Source organism: Clytia hemisphaerica, unplaced genomic scaffold, assembly GCF_902728285.1.
Source record: "Clytia hemisphaerica strain Z4C2 unplaced genomic scaffold, Clytia hemisphaerica genome assembly, whole genome shotgun sequence".
Lineage (NCBI taxonomy): Eukaryota > Metazoa > Cnidaria > Hydrozoa > Leptothecata > Clytiidae > Clytia > Clytia hemisphaerica.
The window spans coordinates 2,892,543-2,917,335 of NW_027104390.1; the positions used below are offsets into that span (position 1 = coordinate 2,892,543).

The 24,793-nt window shown below is 36.1% G+C and overlaps 2 protein-coding genes across 2 annotated transcripts; both read left to right on the forward strand.

The window, feature by feature from the left end:
• Positions 1–3,518: 3,518 nt before the first annotated feature.
• On the forward strand, positions 3,519–6,794 carry LOC136819838 (uncharacterized). The gene has a single exon (XM_067076077.1). The coding sequence runs from the start codon at positions 3,519–3,521 to the stop codon at positions 6,792–6,794; it is 3,276 nt and encodes a 1,091-aa protein (XP_066932178.1).
• Positions 6,795–19,854: 13,060 nt separating this feature from the next.
• LOC136819839 (uncharacterized) lies at positions 19,855–21,027 on the forward strand. Its single transcript, XM_067076079.1, has one exon. The coding sequence runs from the start codon at positions 19,855–19,857 to the stop codon at positions 21,025–21,027; it is 1,173 nt and encodes a 390-aa protein (XP_066932180.1).
• Positions 21,028–24,793: the final 3,766 nt, after the last annotated feature.

The following is a 24,793-nucleotide window of genomic DNA, read 5'->3' on the forward strand; positions in this document are numbered from 1 at the left end:
ATTTGACCTGGTTTCTGCTTCTGACCAGTTTGAATAAAGTCCTAACGTCTGACCGTTTGAACCGTTTGACCTGAACCGGGCGGAGTTATCCGATCGCCATTTGGCCTGGTTTCTGCTTCTGACCAGTTTGAATAACGTCCTAACGTCTGACCGTTTGAACCGTTTGACCTGAGCCGGACGGAGCTATCCGACCACTATTGGGCCTGGTTTACCTCTGATCAGTTTGAATAACTGTCTTAAACCACCCTCCCGCCCTCTACAAACACCGTCCTCATTCCCAACCGCTCCGCCTATTCTGCAAACACTGCAACTATCGTCACCCGCCACCAGCTTACACCCCTGCGCGCGCATCACCGCCCAGGGGCCTTAACAAACATCGACAAAAAATCAAACCTGATCGCAGATCACACCATAACTTGATACAACGTTCACCTATCCAACATACGCAAGGGGTCGCACAGAGCCCATACAAATCATACTGAACCAATCCGAATCGTTACCGAGACATTAGAATATCGTCAAGAATATCCCCATATCCACTATTATGGCCTCTAGTATCGAGCGTCAAATCTCCCAAGCGAAGCGCAAGAGAAACGGGAAAAAATATTCTATCGGGAAATGATTCAAGAAATAGAAACCCATGTCGCGTCGCGGGGAAGTCGAACGAAGCTGCGATTTCTGAAAGATACCTTGCAGCAAGAGAAACTGGCCGCTATAGAAAGACATGAGGACTTCATGCTACTCTTGACCGACGGACATCCGGAATTCAATGACCGATGGATAGATGACCTATCCATAAGGGTGAACGACTGTTTGGCGAACATTGAGCAATACTTCGTCGACAGAGAAAATGATACTCCTTCATCACTATGTTCTGCTGAAACTCAAAAGGCGAGAATCGAATCCTGGAGACAAAGTATCCAATTTTTCGAGGATGCAGAAAAGCTCGAAGGATCTGAAGCAGACAACAATAGCGTCATTGAAGCATTCTCGAAGTTATATATTGAGCCGGCCCACTCCAACAACACTATGACCCAGACAACAGGAAACAGAGATCCTGAGAATGCGGAAGTCCGGGATACGCAGGCCATGAATGAATACCGAAGCAACTCACCCAGAAGGAATGACCCCGAAAACCGGTCACCGGAACCTGAAAAGGGAATTTTACTTGAAGCGAACCTAACACGACTCCAAAATACCGAAACTAAACCTCATGTATCCGGAGAACACGAAGTAAGAATCCCGGACGATACGTCCAAAAGACTAACCGTGTCCGAAGCAGCAGACGTGTCCGAAGGAACAAGATATCAAACATATGATGGGACGAGGGGGCAAACCCATCACCTTGAGTCAACATCAAGAGAAGTAAAGTTCAAAAGGAGCCCTCAGGAATGGAGGGACCCCCTTCCTAATCGTTGCCTACAAAGTACATATATTATTGATAAGTACCCTCCCAAGGATAGACTCAACCCAGATGCTACTCCTTTCCCAGCCACAATCAATAAGTACAATCGATCTCGGGTCAACCAAACCAACGAAAGACATCGAGACGAGCGTTGTCAGACGAATGATAATAGGGGATCAGTTCGACAATCAGTCACCCAAGAAGGGGAGAGATCCATCGATTCATGGATAGATGAGCTGAACCTCGAGAACTTGAACGTCCAACCATTGTCCCAAAGTTGTGATATCCAGATGCAAATGTTAATACAACAAAGACTGCCTACTCAGATCATACCACAGTTTGATGGCAGTGCAGACCGGTGGGTGACCTTCATCTCGAGTTTCTACGACATGGTGCATCGTCAACCCTACCTTGACAGCTTTCAGAAGAGAACTTACCTTGTGCAACATCTCACTGGAGAACCTCTCAGGGCGGTAGGAGGTTACCCTAACGATTCACAAGGGTACATCGACTCACTCCAAAGACTCAAATATATGTTTGGCAATCCCTCCATAGTCGCACAAGCAACCATCAAGAAGGTGACAAACGGTTCCCAACTATCTGATGACGCAGAGACTATGACCGACTTTTACTACTCGCTGTCAGAATGTGTCAATACACTGAAGAAGATGAACTACATTGCAGACATCCACAGTACTTCGGTGTTACGTCAAACGCTCCGGCGCCTCCCTGATCGTTACTTGCACAAATGGGCGGAGCATTCTTTCAGGATAAGAAAGAAGGAGGAGCCAAATTTATGTCACGTCGAAAGATGGCTACAAGACAGAATCATGGCAGCCAAAGACCCATACTTGCCTTCACCTAAGAAGTCAAAGTTCAATGGCCATGTTGGAGGGAACGATAGAGATGATGAGAGGAAAATTGTCTGCTCGCACTGCGGCGAGAACCACAAGATATACCAATGTGAGGAATTCAAAAGGAAATCGTCGCAAGGGAAACTCGAGACAGTCAAGTCGAAACTCTTATGCTTCAACTGTCTCCAGAAAGGACATGGTGTTAGAGATTGCATGGTAAGAAGGAATTGTTCTGCACCCGATTGCAACAGAAGACATCACACTTGGCTCCACAAAGCCTTGTCCAAGAACTCAGACCAAGTTCTGAAGAGAGGGAATGGAGAACAAAAGCAGCCTCAGGTTCACACAGACCCAGACCAAGCTTCAAAGGAAGAAGTCAGAGAGCGAGGACAGCCTCCGGACTCTCATTCAGAGGGGAAACTAATATCGGCGACTGGAATCGGGCACGTTTTTCTCCAGATCGTCCCTGTGATGATACTGAACAAGTATCGGCAATGGGTCACCACATATGCTCTCTTAGATAGTGGCAGCCAGTGTACGCTGATCAAGAAGAGTCTTTGTAACAAGTTGGGGCTCAGGGGACGTATGGAGACGATCAAGATCAGCACTATAAAGGATCACGAAGACATCAGGGTCAAGACTCTGAATATATCGATATCTTCGGCGGACAAAGGGTTCAGAGCAGAGGTGGAGAGCGTCCATTCCATCGAAGATTCGAAGTTCCGCATGCCAAGCCAAGCAATACCAAATGACATAGCAGAGAGCCGAGAATGGCAGTATATCAAAGGACTGAACATAGCAAATGTGACGTCAGGCCAAGTGGAAATGTTGATCGGAGCTGATGTTCCAAAGGCTCTAATATCATCTGAAGTGAAGTTTGGAGGTCACGGTTTGCCACATGCTTCAAAGACACCATTCGGATGGTCCTTGATAGGAAGCTACGACAAGGGAGGAGCCAAAACCAAAAAGGTTTTGACAGCACATCTTCGAATGGATGAGGAAGATTCACTCGACAGACTTGTGAGAGACTTCTGGGAAACAGAATCGTTTGGCACCAAGATACAAGAAACTAGACCATTGTCGATCCAAGACCGTCAAGCCATAGAGAGATTAGATGAAGAGACTGTTGTAAAGGATGGACATTACGTAGTTCCAATGTTATGGAAAGATCAGTCAAACTTCCGAACAACTATGCACAAGCTGAACGACGCCTCAATAGTTTGTCCAAACGCCTGAGGAATGACTCTGATTTCTTCAGAATGTACCAGAACAACATCTCAAGTTACCTAGAGAAAGGCTATGCCCGAAGACTCGAGGTTTCTGAAGTAGAGGAACGCACGGACAGAACATGGTATCTCCCACATCATGGCGTTATAGAACCTCATAAACCGGGAAAGATACGAACCGTCTTTGATGCTGCGGCAGAAGTTGCGGGTACCAGCCTCAATAAGAGTCTGTTCACAGGTCCTGACCTCCTAAACAGCTTGATTGGCATTCTTTTGCGATTCCGAAGATATAAGGTCGCTGTTACGGCTGACATCGAAGCCATGTTCCACAGAGTCCACTTAAACGAGGGAGATACAGACGCTGTTCGCTTCCTTTGGAGAGATGATCCCAACTCAAAATCGCCACCCGAACACTACAAGATGTTGGTTCATATCTTTGGAGCAACCGATTCCACCTGCTGCTCCGCCTATGCCTTGAGAAGAGCCGCTCTCGATCAACAACAAGATTTCTCAGATAGAGTGATAAAGACGGTGCTTAAATCGTTTTACGTCGACGATCTATTGAAGTCAGTACAAACAACAGAAGAGGCAAACGAAACATTCCTCCCCCTGATCCGGCTTCTAGACAATAGAGGCTTCAGAGTTACGAAGTTCAATAGCAACTCGGCCGAGTTCCTGAAAAATATCCCTGAAGAAAGAAGGGCAAAGGAAAACATCACCTCTCTTAAGATCGACGATAAACCAGCGGTTTCACGTGCTCTTGGCGTCCGCTGGAACCTGACCAAAGATTGTTTCTACTTCCATTCGGTCGAACCTTCTGCTAATAACACCAAAAGAGGGATACTAAAGACAACCTCGACCGTCTACGATCCTTTGGGCCTACTAACGCCATTCACCTTGAAGGCAAGATTGATACTACAAGAACTCTGGAGAGCAAAGTACTCTTGGGATGATTCAATCGATGATAATCTCGCAAAGGAGTGGAATCGATGGCTCGAGGAACTGCGCCAGATCGGTACTATCGAGGTACCTCGCTCTCTCGACATCAATGGTTACGAGCTTCAACTCCACACTTTCTGTGATGGTTCCGAAAAAGCCTTCTCGGCTTGTAGCTACGTGAGAGTCAATCGAGGAGGAGGAGTGACGTGTCACTTACTGATGGCGAAGTCTCGTGTTGCCCCACTTAAGAAGATTACCTTGCCAAGGCTCGAGCTCCAAGGTGCAGTGATGGCTGTACGTTTGCATCAAACAATCGTCGATGAAGCGGAGATGACTTTCAGTGCCATCCACTTCTGGACGGATTCCACCCTTAACCTCCAGTATATTTCAAATGACAGCAAGAGATTCAAAGTTTTCGTAAGCAACAGGGTCTTCGAAATAAGAGAGAAGTCAGAACCCGATCAGTGGCACCACATCCCAGGGAAGCAAAACCCATCTGACTTGGGAACAAGAGAAACAAATATTCACCGGCTGACATCAGATCCCATCTGGTTCAAGGGACCAGAAATCCTCTACAGGCCAGAAGAATCTTGGGGAGAGACAACTATCCCTGATATCGACCCAGATGATGAGGAAATTAAAAAGGAGACAATGAATCTAAACATCAAAACTGAGAGACCGATGATCGACTACACACGATTTTCAAAGTGGGCGAGGTTGACCAGGACAATTGCCTGGATAATTCGACTTCAACTCAAGAAGAAAGCACAAGGAAAAGCATCCCAAGACACATTGACCCCAGCAAAGGAGCTGGATAAGAAACCCCAGCAAGAGAGAAGCTTAACAACATACGAAGAGAGACAAGGACGGAACGAAGTTCTGAAACTAATCCAGCAGGAGGTATTTCAAGAAAACTACAAGCAAGCTTCTTCAACCACAACAACAACAGAGTCGAAGGACGTGCCCGACGAAGTCTGCCACCCAGCCTCACCAACAACAGCAGAGATGAAGGAAGCAATCAAGGAAGGCTGTTATGGAGCTTCCCTAACACCAACAAAGACGAAGGATGCACTCCAAGAAGCATCCGTAACAAAAACAAGCCACCTTGCAAAGAAGAAAAGGGGTCCACTTATGAGGCTCGACCCTTTCCTAGACAATGAAAGTATTCTCAGGGTCGGTGGAAGATTGAAGAATAGCACACTCCCATTCGCATCAAAACATCAAATCATCCTTCCTGGGATACATCCAGCTGTAAAGCTTCTCGTGCGTCACTATCACGAAATCAATCATCACCCAGGGAAACAACACCTCCTGTCCCTCTTGAGGCAGGAATTCTGGATAACTAAAGGAAAATCAATCGTCAATGCTGTGACTCGTCAGTGCGTTACTTGTCAACGGCACAAGTCATCACCAATGGAAGTTAAGATGGCTGATCTACCAATCGATAGGATCAAGACGTCAACGCCACCATTTTTCCAGACGGGGGTCGACTTTTTTGGTCCAATTGAAGTCAAGATCCTGAGAAGTCGCATCAAACGATGGGGATGTATCTTCACCTGCCTGACGACAAGGGCAGTTCACCTTGAAGTTGCACCTTCATTGAGCACGGACGATTTCATCAATGTACTTGAAAGGTTCATAAATCGTAGAGGCAACCCAGATGTCATTCGTTCCGATTGCGGGACAAATTTCCAAGGCGCCACCAACGAACTCAAACGAGAGCTTGAGCGAATGGATCAAATGAAGATTGATCAGTCAATGAGGAGGAGGTCAATCACCTGGAAGTTCAATCCTCCAAACGCACCCCACATGGGTGGAGCGTGGGAAAGATTAGTTCGGAGTGTGAAGACGAGCCTTAAAGTGATACTTGCGGACCAATCGGTAAGCGATTTTACTCTGATTACTGTATTCACCGAAGTCGAAGCGCTTGTTAACAGTCGTCCTCTTACACACCTTAGTGACGATGTTAACGATCTTGAACCTCTTACACCAAGCCATTTTCTGATTGGACGAGCGAGCAACAACCTTCAACCTTGCGTCATTTACGAAAATGAGATGACATTCAGAAAACGTTGGAGACAAGTACAAGCGATCACAAACCAATTCTGGGGACGTTGGCAGAGGGAGTACCTACCAACACTTACGACGAGGAACAAATGGACTACGGACGTACATGATGAGCTCAAGATGGGGCAGCTCGTGCTCTATTCCGACGAACAACAAATGACGAGAGGAACGTGGCAGTTAGCGAGGATCGAACGACTTGTGACGAGCGACGACGGTAGAACCAGAACGGTCGAGATTCGCACCAAGGACGGGACGTATGTTCGGCCAGTACGAAAGCTGGCTCCGTTGGAACTCTCCGATTGATAAACGTTTATACACCATGAGAGTGATGGTGAACCTTGTGTTAATGTAGAACTGACATTCTAAACATGGATTGTTTGGCCGATGTTGCTTGATTGGATGCCATAATGTTGAAAGACATGTCCTTTCAAGGAGGGGACTGTTACGCAACTTAGCTCCCAATAAATTCTTAATTGGTCGATTTCGTTGATCCACTTGGGGAATGACGTAATTCCCGTGAAATTATAAGTGTAGCTTTTCTATTGTTACGCAGTTTTATACATAATGACCCTAGAGAATATCATTTGCTATATATTCGTAGATTTTTTAGAGATCATTCTGCTCGTCAGGATGAGTTATGATTTACATCAATAGAGAGAGGACATGTATGTAAAGGAAAAGGCTGACTTATGAGATGTCACATTATACAAAGTAAATACTTTGACTGATACTTCACTGAGTTTTACTGCAAACCGAATTGATTGATATTTTACAGAGTTACTTTACAGAGTTACTTTACAGAGATACTTTACTACCGATTATATTCATCTATGAGATTATGAATTGTTACTAATTTATCGACTACATAGAGAAGATATTATACAATAAACATAGCTATTGATATTGTCCATAATTCACTGACCTCCTAGGACGAAGTCCACTTCACAGATGATCAAGTCAAGGTCCATAATATAGCCGTCAACGGCTCTAAATTTGGAACCAAGTATCTGGTATAGAACATTCTAAACCAGCCGCACTAGCATGTTGAATAATTAATTAGTCCTGGAGAGGATTTGACACTGTCATTATTTTTGACTGAAGAATTTTAAAATTGACCCGGGAAATTTGAAAATATTCTACTTTGAAAATCTGAATTTGATTGATGGTATGTAGGATGGGACAAAATAGGTTGAGCTTTCGACCTGCTCACTTTTTACACCCTTGCAGCCTATCAGTCTTTAGCCCTTAACATTAAAAAACAGTGCAATACATTTGGACGGGTGCCAGTTTTCCAAAATAGATTTTGTCTGACAAGAGTTAGGGTTTCAGCAAAAGCAAAATATTTTTTCTCTTTTTGCTTCTTAATGAAATATTAAAAACTAAAACTTAAAAAATATTTATGCAATTTTATATTTTATTATATTTTTTTGACTCTTGTTTTTAAATTTTCTAGGTGCAGGGGTAAATGGGGTCACCTGCTTTTTCCTGGGAGCTCCTGAGGACACTACTTTATTTTTTTATATACCACCTCAAATAAATATCACTTATAAGAGAAAAATTATTCTCTAAATGCTCCCTAAAGCATGCCAACCCCCTAAAATAAACATCTTGTATATGAAGGGGACATTTAAACCTTGTAATTTTACCCCCCCCCCCTCCAGCAATTTTAATTTTACCCCAAATCAACCTTTTGATGAACAATGTATTAATAATTAATAGGGTTCAAAAAAGTCTGGAGATTTCACTTTCTGCACTATGCATTATCAAAAGGTCTACATAAAAACACTCAACACACTTTTGCTTTGTAAAAAGGGGTTAGTTTTTGGAAAATTTCCTGAAAAACTCCTCCTCAGTAGAAAAATATCAAAATGAATATCAATATCAAAACAATCAAATTTATTTGGAATGATCAAAATTAATCATTTTAACAGACTGAAAACATTCAACCACCAAATTGGTGATTTAGTGAAATATTTTCAGATTTTTCTCCGTATCTTTTCCGAGCGCTGAGAGCTTTATTCTCGCAATCTTTCCCCCAAACTTTCTCGATGGTCCAGCATTTTTTGAGTATACCATAACCTAAAAAGTAGAGATTGATAAATCCCTTAATTATAAATCTCAGCTCGTGGAAATCCCGTCAAATTTTCCCCCATCTCAAAAAAATACATTTTATAAAAGGTCCATGATAGTCCTAGAATGTAGGATACGATGCTTGTGAAAGAACCAAATAGCAAAAGTTGGGAGGCGTTGACTCTTGTGGAAATCCCGTTATTTTTCCCATCTCAAAAATTACATTTTAGAAAAGGTCCATGATGCAGAAGGAAGACTGTAGACTAAACTTGCGCCGGATCATCCTTTTGATAGAACGAACGGTTTGGATTGAGCAAATTCTATCCCAATCATGACTACATAAAAAAGGATTATGGAAGATTTTCTTCATATTATTTTTGCTGTGCACTGAGCCTCTTTTTCACAGCGTCTTAAATGATCACGATAGAACAAAATTTACGAAATTCGAAAAAAGCAATGCTACTTTGAACAGGAATGTCTCGAAATCCGAGCTCGAATGACCACGATCGAATAAGACTCAAGAAAAATCCCATATACCCTACTTTGATGAACAGAAATGTCTCGGAATCCAGGCTCAAGTGACCACGCTTAGTTTCTCTACTTAAGAACTTAGAATGGGTTTAAAATCTGTTAAAATCAGTACTTTCTTAGAATAAACTTCTAAATTGTTCTTAGGTTTTGACCAAAATTAAGGTGACAGAAAATTTAGATAAAGTCCACTAAAATCAATTTTTTTTCAATGAAAAGAATACACGCTTTTCTCATAAGAATATCATCTATAAGCATTTTTTTAGAGTATATGTTTTTTTATAAGCAAGTGTATGCCCCTTGGTCAGGCTCGTGTATGCTTATGATCATCCCGAGCCAAGTTTTAAGTGAAATTTCAGAAATTTTGTAAAAGTTTGTTTAGATTTTTTTACTTGAACTCTACCAAACCTTTTCAAACAGATAAAAAATGAAAACTTGAAAAATATTTCAGGCTGACATATATGCTGTTATGCTTGGGAATTCTACAAATCTGAGCCTTCGTATGCTTTATAAGCTTATAAAAAAACATGTATTCTTTAGCCAGTACCTCAACCACAAACCAAATTTCTTATTTGATTCACTGCGCAAAAAAAGCTATTTTTAAAGATTGTTGCTATTTTCATAGCATGCTATCAGTGGTCACCAGATTTTTGCTGTAATTTGTTTAGAAAAAGGGGTTTAGTTTTAAATATGTAAATGATTCGATTTATCTTCGATAAAAAAATTTTTTATCATAAATAAATTTGAATATGATAGTTTTAGTGATTTTTCTTTAATTGTAATTTGGTTATAATTTGGTTAGCACTGACAGCTAGAGTACATACCCTTTGAATAACTGTTTTAAAACAGTCTTTTATCGAATTTGGTCTAGATTAATTTTGTCTTTATTGAAGATGTCATATATAAAAAAGATTAAATAATTGGTTGATTAGTTGGAGCTTTGATTTTTTCTTTTTTTATATATATATAGAAGTATGGTAAATTTTTTCAATAAAGGGTGTTTAAGTTTTCTTGGTATATCATGTTTAAGTTTTCTGGTATAAACTTATTTAAATTTTTTCTAATGAGTGCTAAGGAACCATGTTTCTTATCTCTATGTTATAAACCTTAGCCATGAGGTAGCGGAAACACTAACAGCTGAATGGTGGCATGACTCAAAAGAAATCTTAGGTATTTCAAAGTATATTAGGAGAGTATTAATGTCTTACCGTCTTCATTTTCGAAATGTGTTGGTGTTGTGGTAGCGTTGGCCATTTTGCTTTAAATCTTTAGTTGAAAGTATTGAGTTGAAAGTCTTGAGTTGAAATGTATGGTGTTTTAAAATTCTTGGGGTTTTTATTTGCATACTAATTTTATTGTCTCTATTTTTTATTTTAGATGTCTATTGTGTTTGTGAGTTTTAATATTTATTGTTTTATTGTTTTAAAAAAATGTTAGGTTTATCTTATTGGTTGGAGTTTCTTCTTGTGTGTCACGTGCTAGTATCACAAGTTTTCATTGGTTGATACGTTTTTTGAGGTGGTATGGTGGTGGGTGCTTGTTTCTGGACTTTGAGTGGTGGTGGTGGCGTGTATCTTTTGTTTTTAAATTTATTCGATCTCATTGGTTTAAGTTATTTCAAAATATCACGTGGTAGTTTCTTTGCATTCTGGTTGGCTAGGCTGTTATTGTTTCTGTTGACTAAGATGCTATTGTTTTATTTTTATTTTATTTCATTGGTTGAGAATTTTATTGATGTGTCATGTGATTGTTTTTTTAGCTCTCATTGGCTAAAATGTTTAGGCTTTTTATATATATATGTACATATGGAAGTAGATGTTTTTTGTACGTTATTTCAATGTCGTGTTTGGGTATGTTGATGTTAAGAAATTCAGTGAGAGCGCATTTTTTTCTATTCTTTAAGGTGTGATTTGAAATTTCACATGTTTTCGATAAATTTTCTTTCTTGATTTCGTCATGATTAGCTAAAATGTTTTATATACGCGAATGGATGTTTTCTGTACGTTATTTTATTGTCGTGTTTGGATATGTCGATCTTGGATATGTTGGTGTTACGAAATTCAGTGAGAGCGCATTGTTTTCTATTTTTTAAGGTGTGATTTGAAATTTCACATGTTTTCGATAAAATTTTCTTTCTTGATTTCGTCATGATTAGCTAAAATGTTTTATATACGTGAATGGATGTTTTCTGTACGTTATTTTATTGTCGTGTTTGGATATGTCGATCTTGGATATGTTGGTGTTACGAAATTCAGTGAGAGCGCATTGTTTTCTATTTTTTAAGGTGTGATTTGAAATTTCACATGTTTTCGATAAATTTTCTTTCTTGATTTCGTCATGATTAGCTAAAATGTTTTATATACGTGAATGGATGTTTTCTGTACGTTATTTTATTGTCGTGTTTGGATATGTCGATCTTGGATATGTTGGTGTTACGAAATTCAGTGAGAGCGCATTGTTTTTTAATTTTTAAGGTGTTATTTGAAATTTCACATGTTTTCGATAAATTTTCTTTCTTGAATTTCGTCATCATGTTTTCAAAAGAAAGTTAAAAATTTTTTAGAATTCTATTTTTATATGTTTTATGTTTTGGTTTTAATTATAATTGGCACTTGATTGTTTGGGATTTTCAATTGGTGTTTACTGATTAATGGTTAATTATTATTAATTATTAATGGATAAATTAACTCTTGTTTGGGGTTTTCGAATTTATTGGTTTATCGGGGTTGAATGAATAGATTCTAATAAAAGTTTAGTTATATGAAAGTCAACAAAATATTTACTGTTTTGTTTATTTTCTTGGTCAGTTTACTTATTGATTTAAGAGTATTTTCTTTTTGATATGAATTTGCGGATAATTAATTGTGGTTTTATAAGAATAGGAGTGGATTTTTTATTTTTTATTCTGTGGATAATTAATTGTGATTTTATTTGTAAAAATAGGAGTGGAACTATTTTCTTGTGTCGACATGAATAGATTTCATAAAATTAATCAATTGAAAGTCAACGAAGTATTTATCGTTTTGTTTATTTTCTTGGTTAATTTTGATGTTTAGTGTGGATAGTAAGTTGTTATTTTATTGTAAAAGTAGGATTTTTTCTTTTTTTGTGTTGAGATGAAAATATTTCAATAAAATTAGTCATTTGAAAGTCAATGGAACATTTATTGTTTTGTTTATTTTCTTGGTTAATTTTAAATATACTTTTCATTAATTTAAGAGTTTTTCTTTTTAATATGGGTTTGTAGATAATAAGTTATGATTAAGTTATGATATAATTGTAAAGATAGGAGAAGATTTTTTGATCTTTTAATTGAGAAGATTTTGAGAGGAGACGTTCTGGTAGGTTTCTTTTATATTTATAAGCATTTAGTTTTAATAATTTTCTTTAGAGATTGTTTATTTTGGGTTTTAATTTGTGATAAAATAATTTCTATTGATGTTTTGTTAATTTGATAAAAGAATTTGGTTTATATGTTTTTGTATTATAAAATGTGAACAGTGATCTGTTTTTGTAAGTAATTGAATGGTTAATTTTCGAGTTAAGGTTTGCTTATTGATGAGCATTTTATCTTATATTTCCAAGTTTACTAATTTTCTCTAAGCTTATCAATTTTTTTCTGTAGATTTTGGTATATAAAATTAAAGTAATTCTGTACATGTTTTTTAGGAAAAATTGATTAATTGTTGATCTAATTCTTCTAATTAAGGAATTAATTATTTTGGGTGTCGGGGGCTGTTTTTTCTGTAGATCTCGTTATATAAAACTGAAGTAATTGGTATACATGTTTTTAAGAAAAAATTTTTGATTAATTGTTGATCTAATTTTCCGAATTTTTCGAATAAATTAATCTGGGTTTCGCGGATTGTCTATTTTTTTGATTTTATTTTTGGATTATTATATTATTTTCGAGTTATTTAGGTTGTTTTTGGTAATAGAATTTGGTATATGAGTTTTTTATAGAGATCCGGATTAGTTTGTTGTCTATTTTTGTTGATTTTTATCTATAGAGTAACAGAATTAGTTTAATGTTTTTTTATAGAAGAATTTGATATATTGGCGGTCTATTTCATAATTAATTGAATATAAACGTTTAAAATTTGCTAGATTTGTGAGATTTTCCCTTGGGTCATTATGTAATTATATTATTTTGTGAGTCATGAAATTTGATTTTCTGATTCGAGATTATAGATTTACTGTGTGGTTCATGTTTGGAGGGTACTTTCAATAAAAAGGTAGTTAGATAGTTATTTTCGGCAATTTTGTTTTTAGATCAATCTTATCTAGGAAATATTTACATGAAAAAATATATTTACACGTCTTTTTTGAATTTAAAAATTGTTATTCTAATCTTGTTTTTATGAGTATGTCCTTTAGATTTTTGTGTCTTTTGTAAACTAAATAGGGTTTTTCTTGAAAAATCGTTTTTAATTCTGGGTCCTTTTCGATAATGTTCCAATTTTTTAGTAGTATTTTGCGTAAGATTTCAATATTTTCATAATACTTTATAATTAAAGGTAGATGGTTCTTTTTCTTTTTCAGTTTGTTATATGTGTTTATTTGCTGTTTATTGGATCTCAAATTTTTCTTCTTTCTTTTTGGTTTTTATTTTTTATTCTTGATAATTGGCAGTTGATTATGTTTTTTGGGTATCCTCTGTTTAAAAGGGTGGATTTAAGATTCATTAGTTCTTTTTTTTAAATTTTGTTGTCTGTAGTTATTGTTCTGTATCTAAGTATTTGGGTATATATAATGTTAATTAAGGTGTGTTTCGGATGGTATGACGAGTAGTGTAGAAGGGAATCCATATCAGTTGGTTTTTTATAAAGTTTACTCATATATGTATCTGTAGGTTTGTCCAGGTATATTGTGGTGTCAAGAAAATTAATGGATGTTTTAGAGAATTCAATGGTGAATTTTATTTGTTTATGTACAGTGTTGATATTTTTGAACATGTCAAAAAAATTTTGTTTATTTCCGTTCCATATTATGAATATATCGAACCTTTTATAAATCTTGATGTAACTATTGAATGGGCTGTTTATGATATGTGTTTCTTCAAATTTTCCAAGTAATAAATCCGCGTAGGCCGGCGCTAGCCTCGTTCCCATGGCGGTTCCCCATAGTTGTTTATATAGTGTCGATTTAAATAAAAAATAGTTATTTTGTAACACAAAAAGAAACAGGGTTTTTAGTATTGTTGTATTGGGAACAAATTTTGGTAGTATGTTTCTATATTTTTCTACATAGTATAAACAGGCGTCTATTCCTTCTTCATGTGGAATGTTAGTGTATAGTGAGGAAACATCCAGGGATACTAGAAGATTTCCTTTTTCTGGTGAGTTTATTAGTATTTTTCTTAAAAATCTTTCGTATCTTTGATATGTGATAATAGTTTTTCTCTTAACGGTTGTATACAGATAGTTATAAATTCAGATATATTTTCTGTGAGTGACATTATAGAAGATACAATGGGTCTGTGTGGGATGTTTTGTTTGTGTATTTTTGGGAGGGTATAAAAAGACTAGTTCTTGAGTTTTGTGGTGGTGTCATGAAATTAAGTGTGTTTGTGTCTATATGATAATGTCGGTAAATTGTTTCAAGAAATGAATCGATATTAGTTCTCAAGTCCTTCAATATAGTTTCTTTGTTTATATTTTCTATTGTTTTGTAAGTTTTTTTGTCGTTTAAAAGTTCTTTGGTTTTATCTTCATAATGGTCTATATCCATAATGACAAAAGCACTTCCTTTATCGGATTTTTTGAATATTATGTTTTTTCTTTCTTTGAGTTTTTTTAGAGCAATTTTTTCTTTTCTGGATAGGTTTTGTTTTAGTTTGAAGTGTTTGTTATTCTCTATGAAATTATTTATTAATATATATGTTCTTTCAAAGTATGTTTTCAAATTTTTATTTTCTGGATCTGGGGCAATCCAATTTTTTGTGCGAAAATATGGTCTTCTGTTTTGTTTTTTTGATCGGAAGTAGTAGATAGTGGACATTCTGTTGAAAAGGTTTTTTATGGATTCAAGTGTGTGTTTCTCTAAATATTTTCGTTTAGGTGTTGGAACAAAAGTTAAGCCTTTATTGAGTAATGTAAAGTCTATTTTCTTTAGTTTAAAATATTTTGTCAAGATTATAACATTATTTTTAGGTCTGTGAGAAAGTTTTTTTATGTTGTTGTGAAATTTCGAAAAGGGTTTGTTAGAGTGATGTTGGACAGAGTTATAAGTTGGGTTAATTTTTAGTTTTTTAGTATTTTGTACAATATTTACATTATTTACAAGTTTTTTGAAAAATTATTGTTGCTTTTTCTTCGTCTCTTTTCCTCGTTAGCTTTTCCAATGTCTTCGTCAATTTCAGATAGTCTTCTGCCTTTTATTTTTCGTTTTAGTTCATTTCTCTTTATTGTATGTTGGTCTAATTCTCGTTTGTGGTGTGCCATTAAAACATTTCGTAGTTGCCTACCGGCGGCTGTTAGAATGGTGTTATGTTTTTCCTGGTCTTCTTCATTTAATTTTACTGTACTTTTCGTTGTCGGCATCAGCCAATGTGGTACCGTATTTTTGTCTTCATATTGTTTTAAAACTGTAATTTGGCGGTTGTTGTATATGCAGCCTTGTGAATGGTATCTGTAAGTTTTTTCGTTTGTGTCGTTTATGTTTTTGTTTCGTCTGTCTTGTTCCATGATTTGGGATATTTTGTCACTTATGATGCTGGGTGATAGCGAGCCTGAGTTTGAAACAAATGTAAAGAGTGTTATTTTATATGTTTGTATCAGTGTGAGTAGTGATGAATATAAGATTTTCAATTTTTTCAGTAAATGTGAATGATGTCGTAAAATTGTTAGAGAGAAGTATTATTTTTATGATAAAATCTGAATAAGGAGGTATAAGTATAAGAAAGAAAATTTCAAAGCTGGTAAGATTTTTAGCATGTACATGGCTTATAAGCAGGTCCTAGGTCCCCCTAAGAATTTAGGTGCCCCCTAGGATTTAGGTGGCCCCTATTGGAAAAATATTCTAGGTGGCCCCTAAAAGTTCAAAAATCGAAAAAAGCTAAAAATTGAAATCGTAGATATACTTTTAGAAAAACTTTCTTTTTTGTCAAGTGTAATTAAATACAACAGTTTTAAAAATAGCTACTTAAAGGCAAATAAAAGAAAATAAAGTTTATCACTAAAGTTTTTTATGGAAAAAGGTTTGCGAGAGGTACGCTACTTCAACGTCTTTGCTATCAAAGTCCTCACACAAGTCCAGTGCCTCTGATACCTCACTAGGTATTGCAACTTTTATTTTTACTTTCGGATCTGTTAGTAGTTTCTTCATTTCATTTTTCATACCCCAAGGTATTATAATTTTTCTAGTGAATGATCTGGTTTTATATTTCCAGTGTTGCTTTAAGTGGGTATGTTCAACTTTCACACGCTTTATATGACGCCATTTTCCGGCTGGCTGATTTTTTTGGAAGTATTTTAATCGTTTCGCTGTCTTTTCTCCTCTGACCCCATCAAAGCCATTCGTGGTTCCTCTCTTAGACATACTGGACATTTATCAAATATTTTTGTTACATATCTTAATTACTACTAACATTTCTGAAAAAAAATAAAGAGTGTTAAATTATCATTCATAATCCGAAAACTTTTTTCTGTAAAAGATTTTTATTTTTGTTTACATTTTGAAATCACAATGATGATTCGAATTTCAATGCAACATCTTCATTTGAATCATCCAACAACGATAGCTGTGTGCAGCGCATTGTGCTAGCAAATGCAATGCAATGATTTCATTTGAATAAATTCATCCTTTTTAAAGAAAGTTTTTGCAAACACACAAATTTTGAAAAAATGTACTCAATCAGGATTTAGCCCCAGTTCATTATGTAAAAAATTAGGTCCCCCCTAGCTCAGTAGGTGGCCAAAGACTATTTGTAGGTACCAGTTGCCCTGAGACCTTTTAACCCCCCCCCCTGCTCGCAGGGGGGGGGTGAAGCCATGATGTAGAAGTTTTTGATATAGGTTTTGTGTGAGCTATAAAATTATTTTAAGCATAAATGTACGACATATTACGCTTATGTATGATAATGCGGGTAACTCTATTTTATTTTTAGAAATTATTCTAAAAATATGGAGCAATTTTTAAAGATTGTTGCTATTTTCATAGCGTGCTATCAGTGGTCACCAGATTTTTGCTGTAATTTGTTTAGAAAAAGGGGTTTCGTTTTAAATATGTAAATGATTCGATTTATATTCGATAAAAAATTTTTTTCGCATAAATAAATTTGAATATGATAGTTTTAGTGATTTTTCTTTCATTGTAATTTGGTTATAATTTGGTTAGCACTGACAGCTAGAGTACATACCCTTTGAATAACTGTTTTAAAACAGTCTTTTATCGAATTTGGTCTAGATTAATTTTGTCTTTGTTGAAGATGTCATATATAAAAGATTAAATAATTGGTTGATTAGTTGGAGCTTTGATTTTTTCTTTTTTTATATATATAGAAGTATGGTAAATTTTTTCAGTAAAGGGTGTTTAAGTTTTCTTGGTATATCATGTTTAAGTTTTCTGGTATAAACTAATTTAAATTTTTTCTAATGAGTGCTAAGGAACCATGTTTTTTACCTCTATGTCATAAACCTTAGCCATGAGGTAGCGGAAACACTAACAGCTGAATGGTGGCATAACTCAAAAGAAATCTTAGGTATTTCAAAGTATATTAGGTTTTTGGAAAATTTCCTGAAAAACTCCTCCTCAGTAGAAAAATATCAAAATGAATATCAATATCAAAACAATCAAATTTATTTGGAATGATCAAATTTAATCATTTTAACAGACTGAAAACATTCAACCATTAAATTGGTGATTTAGTGAAATATTCCAATTTTAAATAACCTTACTCAAAATAAACAATAACCTGTAATTGAAATAATGATGTGACAATGAATGAATATCAATTTTAGATTTAACAAGAGTAGTCTTATTGCGAGGCTGAAAAATAGTGTATACAGACTCATGCACATCATTTCTAATTGGTTCCTGAAATCCAAGGAGCTTTCTGCGACCCGATCAAATATTTTCAGATTTTTCTCCGTATCTTTTCCGAGCGCTGAGAGCTTTATTCTCGCAATCTTTCCCCCAAACTTTCTCGATGGTCCAGCATTTCTTGAGTATACCATAACCTAAAAAGTAGAGATTGATAAATCCCTTAATTATAAATGTCAGCTCGTGGAAATCCCGTCAAATTTTCCCCCATCTCAAAAAAATACATTTTATAAAAGGTCCATGATAGTCCTAGAATGTAGGATACAATGCTTGTGAAAGAACCAAATAGCAAAAGTTGGGAGTCGTTGACTCTTGTGGAAATCCCGTTATTTTTCCCATCTCAAAAATTACATTTTAGAAAAGGTCCATGATGCAGAAGGAAGACTGTAGACTAAACTTGCGCCGGATCATCCTTTTGATAGAACGAACGGTTTGGATTGAGCAAATTCTATCCCAATCATGACTACATAAAAAAGGATTATGGAAGATTTTCTTCATATTATTTTTGCTGTGCACTGCAAGTCCACCGAGCCTCTCTTTCACAGCGTCTTAAATGATCACGATAGAACAAAATTTACGAAATTCGAAAAAAGCAATGCTACTTTGAACAGAAATGTCTCGAAATCCGAGCTCGAATGACCACGATCGAATAAGACTCAAGAAAAATCCCATATACCCTACTTTGATGAACAGAAATGTCTCGGAATCCAGGCTCAAGTGACCACGCTTAGTTTCTCTACTTAAGAACTTAAAATGGGTTTAAAATCTGTTAAAATCAGAACTTTCTTAGAATAAACTTCTAAATTGTTCTTAGGTTTTGACCAAAATTAAGGTGACAGAAAATTTAGATAAAGTCCACTAAAATCAATTTTTTTTCAATGAAAAGAATACACGCTTTTCTCATAAGAATATCATCTATAAGCATTTTTTTTTTTAGAGTATATGTTTTTTTTATAAGCAAGTGTATGCCCCTTGGTCAGGCTCGTGTATGCTTGTGATCATCCCGAGCCAAGTTTTAAGTGAAATTTCAGAAATTTTGTAAAAATTTGTTTAGATTTTTTTACTTGAACTCTACAAAACCTTTTCAAACAGATAAAAAATGAAAACTTGAAAAATATTTCAGGCTGACATATATGCTGTTATGCTTGGGAATTCTACAAATCTGAGCCTTCGTATGCTTTATAAGCTTATAAAAAAACATGTATTCTTTAGCCAGTACCTCAACCACAAACCAAATTTCTCATTTGATTCACTGCGCAAAAAAGCTATGGTTGTGTGGCAAGGCTAAGTATTCGTAAGAATACCCTCCAGGGTGGGTGAGTTTCACAGATTTTTGATGAGGATACAGCCGTTTTCTATTCAATCAACCCTCAGCCAAAATACTATTCTTATTACGTAATTCAAATTCAGGGATCTTATTCTTGTCGAAGAAAAACTTTCATCGGTGAACTAACAATAAAGGCAAATTTAATCAACGGGAAGGGAAGCCGTAAAGGACAAGAAATCAAGCATCAACATATTGTATTTTATGAATAACGTTTGTTCCTTGGAGCGTTAAAAATTATACGAAAAGTCGGCGACATCGCAAGAGTGAATTGTAAATAACAGCGTCTTTTTAAATTTGCCCATGGAGGGGGAAAGACTGTTTTTTCTTCTGTGGTGGAATTATAAGAGAAAAAATGTGCAAAGGCGATCAAGAAGAAAATTTTCCAACTTTATCATGATGTATCGTGCTATTACCACAAGACTGCGGTCTAACCTATTACAAATGCAAAACTGTATGTTACTTGGGATTACAAACTCTAATGCTCCACATTATTGGGCTCAAGACTACGAGCAAAATTGGTTTGAAACCATGTGGGAAAATAGAAACAATCAGATATTTTCTGAATTCTGGTACAAAGAGTTTCGCAGGAGACCTGAGACATTTGAATTTATCGTTGAATTGGTTCGTGCTGAAATGGAAAGGTGTGATACAACTTATCGTCGATCAATCCCTGTAGAAAAGAGGGTGGCTGTTTCCATTTGGCGCCTCTCTAATGGAGCCTCTTACAGAACTGTTTCCAAAACATTTGGGGTGGAAAAAACTACAATTGTTGAAATAAATCAAGACTTTGTAATTGCACTCCTACGACATACCAGAGAATTCATTCACTTTCCCGAGACAGAACTAGAAACTGCTATCGCAATCGAAAAATTCCATGAGAGTGCTAGGTGTGAATTGCCACAGGTAGTCGGAGCTATTGATGGGACCCACATGGAGATTCTCAAACCTGACAGCGAAAGTCGAGTGGATTACTTCAGTAGAAAACGAAAGTACACGAATATGAGTCAAGGGGTGGTCGGTGCTAATTCTATATTTCTCGATTTTGTCACTGGTTTTCCTGGAAGCATACACGATGCTCGTGCCCTTCAATTTACTGATCTCTTTCGAAAAGTGGAAAACGAAACTATTCTTACTACTCCTAAGAAAGTGATCGATGGTATGCGAATAAGACCACTTATTCTAGGAGATGGAGCTTATCCAGCTAGTACCTGGCTCCTTAAACCTTATCCTCATATAGCCCCCCTTGATGCTGAACAGAGAAATTTCAACAGAGCCTTATCGTCTAGTAGATGCACTGTCGAAATTGGATTTGGGCTCTTAAAATCACGCTGGAGATGCCTCTTAAAACGCTTGGATTATAATTTAGAAAATATCCCAGGAGTAGTCATGGTTTGCGTAGTACTTCACAATATTTGTCAAATTAGAGGGGATAGCTACATAAGCACGGACGGTGTACTAGAAAATGCTATCAGACGAGAAAGAGTAGCAAGGAGAGAGAGAAGGCAACTACATGATGATTTTGATGATGGAAATGCTTTGAGAGAACATCTTAAAGGATATCTATCCTAGTTAAAAAAGTCACTTCAAAAACACAAGAATTTTTTCAAAACATGAAGATATGACTTTGTAATATAGTATTAAACTACTGTTCTTTTGATTTTTTTTTCACTGAAAATTTTCCCAAGTTCCAATAAAAGTTTTCTGTCCATTTCTTTTTTCGTTTTGTTCATGTTCAAGCTGCTGCTTCAACATATCCTTAAAGAAATCTTCCGTTTTTTGAGATTGGGATTCAAACACCTTGATTTGTTCTCTTTGAAGCTCCAACTGTTCTTCACGGAAGGGCTTACCCTTGGACTTCCCTTTGCCTTTATTGGTGTTAGTACGAGCTTTTAACTCCAGCACCAGAGTCAAAAATATCATCATCATTTAATCCAATTGATATAGTCTCTTCATCGCTTTCAACCGGTTGCTGGTGTTGTTGCATGGCACCAAGGAGATGTGGCATTTTGACTACATCCCGACAACCATATATTTCATCAAATTCTTCGTAAAATTGGCTGAATTTAGGTGCTTCACCAGTACTTTCATCGTTGTGTTTTTTCGCAGCTTTGTAAGAGTCTTTCAGATTTCTTATTTTATCCTTCAAGTTTTTCGAAGTCCGTTGCTTTCCATGTTTGTTCACTTCAGCCAAAATCATTCTCCATGCTTCGGGAGCCTTGTGGGACTCCAAATCATCAAAATTGGCTTTCCATCTGGTTACAAGTACGAGGGCCTGGTTTTGTGGCCATGTTTCTCTCGTTTTCTTAGCTTTACCGGTTTCAGTTGACGAATGATTGGGTTGACTGGAACTCGACTGCTGTTGTTGAATCACTGCTGATTGTTGTGCTACTGGCTGTGGAATTGATGATAATGGAGCTCTTTGTTGAGCTCGCTGCTGTTGTCCAAGTTGTGGATAATAGGTTAGAAATTCACTGTAAGTAGGAGGTGCAACACCAATTCCAAATTGTAATCGAAATTGATGTATGTAACTCTCATACATCATCAAAGAATTGGAATGCGCTGTATCAGACATCACAATTTCAAATTTAACTTCACAAATAACTGCACTTCTTCTACACTCTTCTTTCTGTCTTTAAAAAAAACACGAATGAAAGGTCAAAAATATTTTCAATTTGCACACGGCATGTGAGCCAATTCGTTCAGGTTTATTTACTTTTATCAACAAAAGGTCTATTATCAAACTTCTCTCGAAACAGCCTAAAGCACGCATAAAGAGTGGTTTGAACCACGCTATAATTTTTAAAGCACGAGAACATCAAAAACAATAGAATTAAACAAAGTAAAAAGTGGTCGCACATCAAATTCGTGCTTATGATTTTCATTTCCATGGCAATAGAATAAAGCATACTATAATTTTTATGTGCGACCCCTCCCCCCCGTAAACGATGTACGATGACAATATTAAACAGTTTTGTGAGAAGGGGGTGTTCAAATATCTTAGTTAGGGATTTTGACTAAATACGGGTCAGAAAACAAATTTTGGCGGTTTCTATTTTGTTATCATGTACCATTTCGGAGGAAAATCGAGTTTAGCAAATGTTTAGCACATGCATTTTAAGACAGAGTTTCAAAAGGTACTTCAGTAACTGTGAAATAACTGTAAACGTCAACTGTCAAAATCGTCATGTCGTCATAGTGAAGAATAATCAAACGACAAACTATATTAAGCTTTATGGAAAAGTAATTTAAAAACATCATCAGTGCCGAAGAAAGAAAGTCACCATCTACAAAAAGACTAAGGGCTTGCTTTAAGATAAAAAAATTACCTATCGTGAATATATCGTGAATATCTAAAGTCTCTGTCATTTTACTTTAGCCAAAGGAAACGTCTGGAAACTTTATATTTCCTTACTTGTCTTTATATCATTTGTAGCCTTATTTCGTTCGACTCTAGCAATGATGCCTGTGCATTTGATTCTACCACTAACATCCAGTTCTTTAGCGATGAACAGCAAGTTCAAGCCAACACTCACCTTACTTTCCAATAACTTTCGATGAAAATTGGATCGTTTTGTTTTCGGGGGTCCTAAAAATCGTGAAAAAGACAGAAAACATTGAAATAGTTTACTTTATTTGCTGAAAAGCATTGGCAGACTTTTTCTACTTAATCAAATTTTTCAAGAGAGAGAAGGATATGGTCTTGACTTTTTATCTTCTTTTTGAGTAGAGATTCCCGCTTCAATTTGTTCTCCACATCATGATCATTGAAAACTTCAATGTAATGCCAGTTTTCGTCTTCAATCATAGTGTTAATGGTCTCTTGCATCGAACTGAAAATTTAAAAAATGAGAGGTCATAGTAGTAAAGTTCTTAGGATGTAGCCACTAATAACAATAATAAGTAAGATTCGATTCGACAAAGAAATCTGCAGGGCTCGTATAATAAACGAAATGTAATTTTTTTACTTGTGTATAAAGATAAAAAGCAGAATACGTATGCTATGAAGATAACAATTTACACAAAAGATGTATTATGCATTTAACCTTTTCATAGCACCTTTGTAACAACCATGCTCGAAGAATCGAACGATGGAGGTGTTATATTGTATGAGCCGGAATGTCGCACAAAAGAAGATACCCTCTGCCTCACCACTGCTGGCAATGTCAAGGAGATTTTCCTCAGTTGAGAAGAGGCTTGAATGCCCAGTGATGCCAGATTCCAAGAACGATCTTAATACAGTGTTTACACACTGAACAAAAATTGACACGCCTCGCCACACATGATAATGTTTCCCAACGCTGTATTTGTCTGGTTATCGATTTCTGAAAATACAATTAAAGGACTTTAATGAATAGTCTCACGAAGCATGAGGGTGAGCAATAAGAAAGAAGGTATAAAGTCAATTGCCATACAGTCTGTATTAGATCGTCAGCTGAGATATCCAATGAAGTAAGTATTAGTAACTAAGGATAGCTGACCACCCTTGTGACTTATTACAAAAGTTTTGAAGTTATTAACTCTTGAAGTTTTTCTCAAAATTTCAAGTCCCCCTTAAATTAAAGAGGGAGGGTGAATCAATGATAAATTTATGAAAATAAAAACTAAAGCTAGGTAACGTACACCTTCCCATAAAGAATTGTTATCGTCAATATTGAATCCAATGTCTGTATCATTAGATGGTTCACCCATCATTTGAAGATGTGCAACTTAAAATCAGTTTTTTGTAATTTCTGGAATAAAAGATTTGAAAAGTGACTGGAAATAAAATAATCAAAGCACTGTATGTGTGTAAAGTGTAATAAGAATCCTAAAAATCTAACCTATGTTAATTTTGATTGCCAACCGATATCAAAATGTTATATGATAACGGATTAAGGATTTTCCAAATCCTAGATCCAAATCCTAGATTATATCCTTTTGTTTTTTTATTACCCGTTCTTAGATCTTATCAATAAATTCGCTAGCTTGGGAAACACCATAACCTTACCTGTCAAATTACTATGAGGCTCAATTCGATTTATTCATAAAGGGCTCTTTTAAGAATTATATTAAATCATTAATCATGATTAATTGCGAAGCGAATATACATGAGCGAAGCAGTTTTGCTATCGTGTATATGTACCTTTAAATTCCACCTACGCTGGGGAGCGCAAATGAAAAATTACTATATATTTTATGGCGTGAGATGCTAGGCAATTCGATCTGCCTAACCAGGGTGCAGTATGCAGTGCTGACGAGTCCTAATAAGGACGAAATGCATATGCTGCTCTGCCACCCAAATCTCCTGAAAGAAGATAGTTGGACAGAAATTCTTTGAATTTCTTCACATATATAT

Bases quoted from the DNA above. Each gene is read 5' to 3' on its own strand.
- LOC136819839 (XM_067076079.1), top strand. From the start codon at position 19,855: ATGTATCGTGCTATTACCACAAGACTGCGGTCTAACCTATTACAAATG.
- LOC136819838 (XM_067076077.1), top strand. From the start codon at position 3,519: ATGTACCAGAACAACATCTCAAGTTACCTAGAGAAAGGCTATGCCCGA.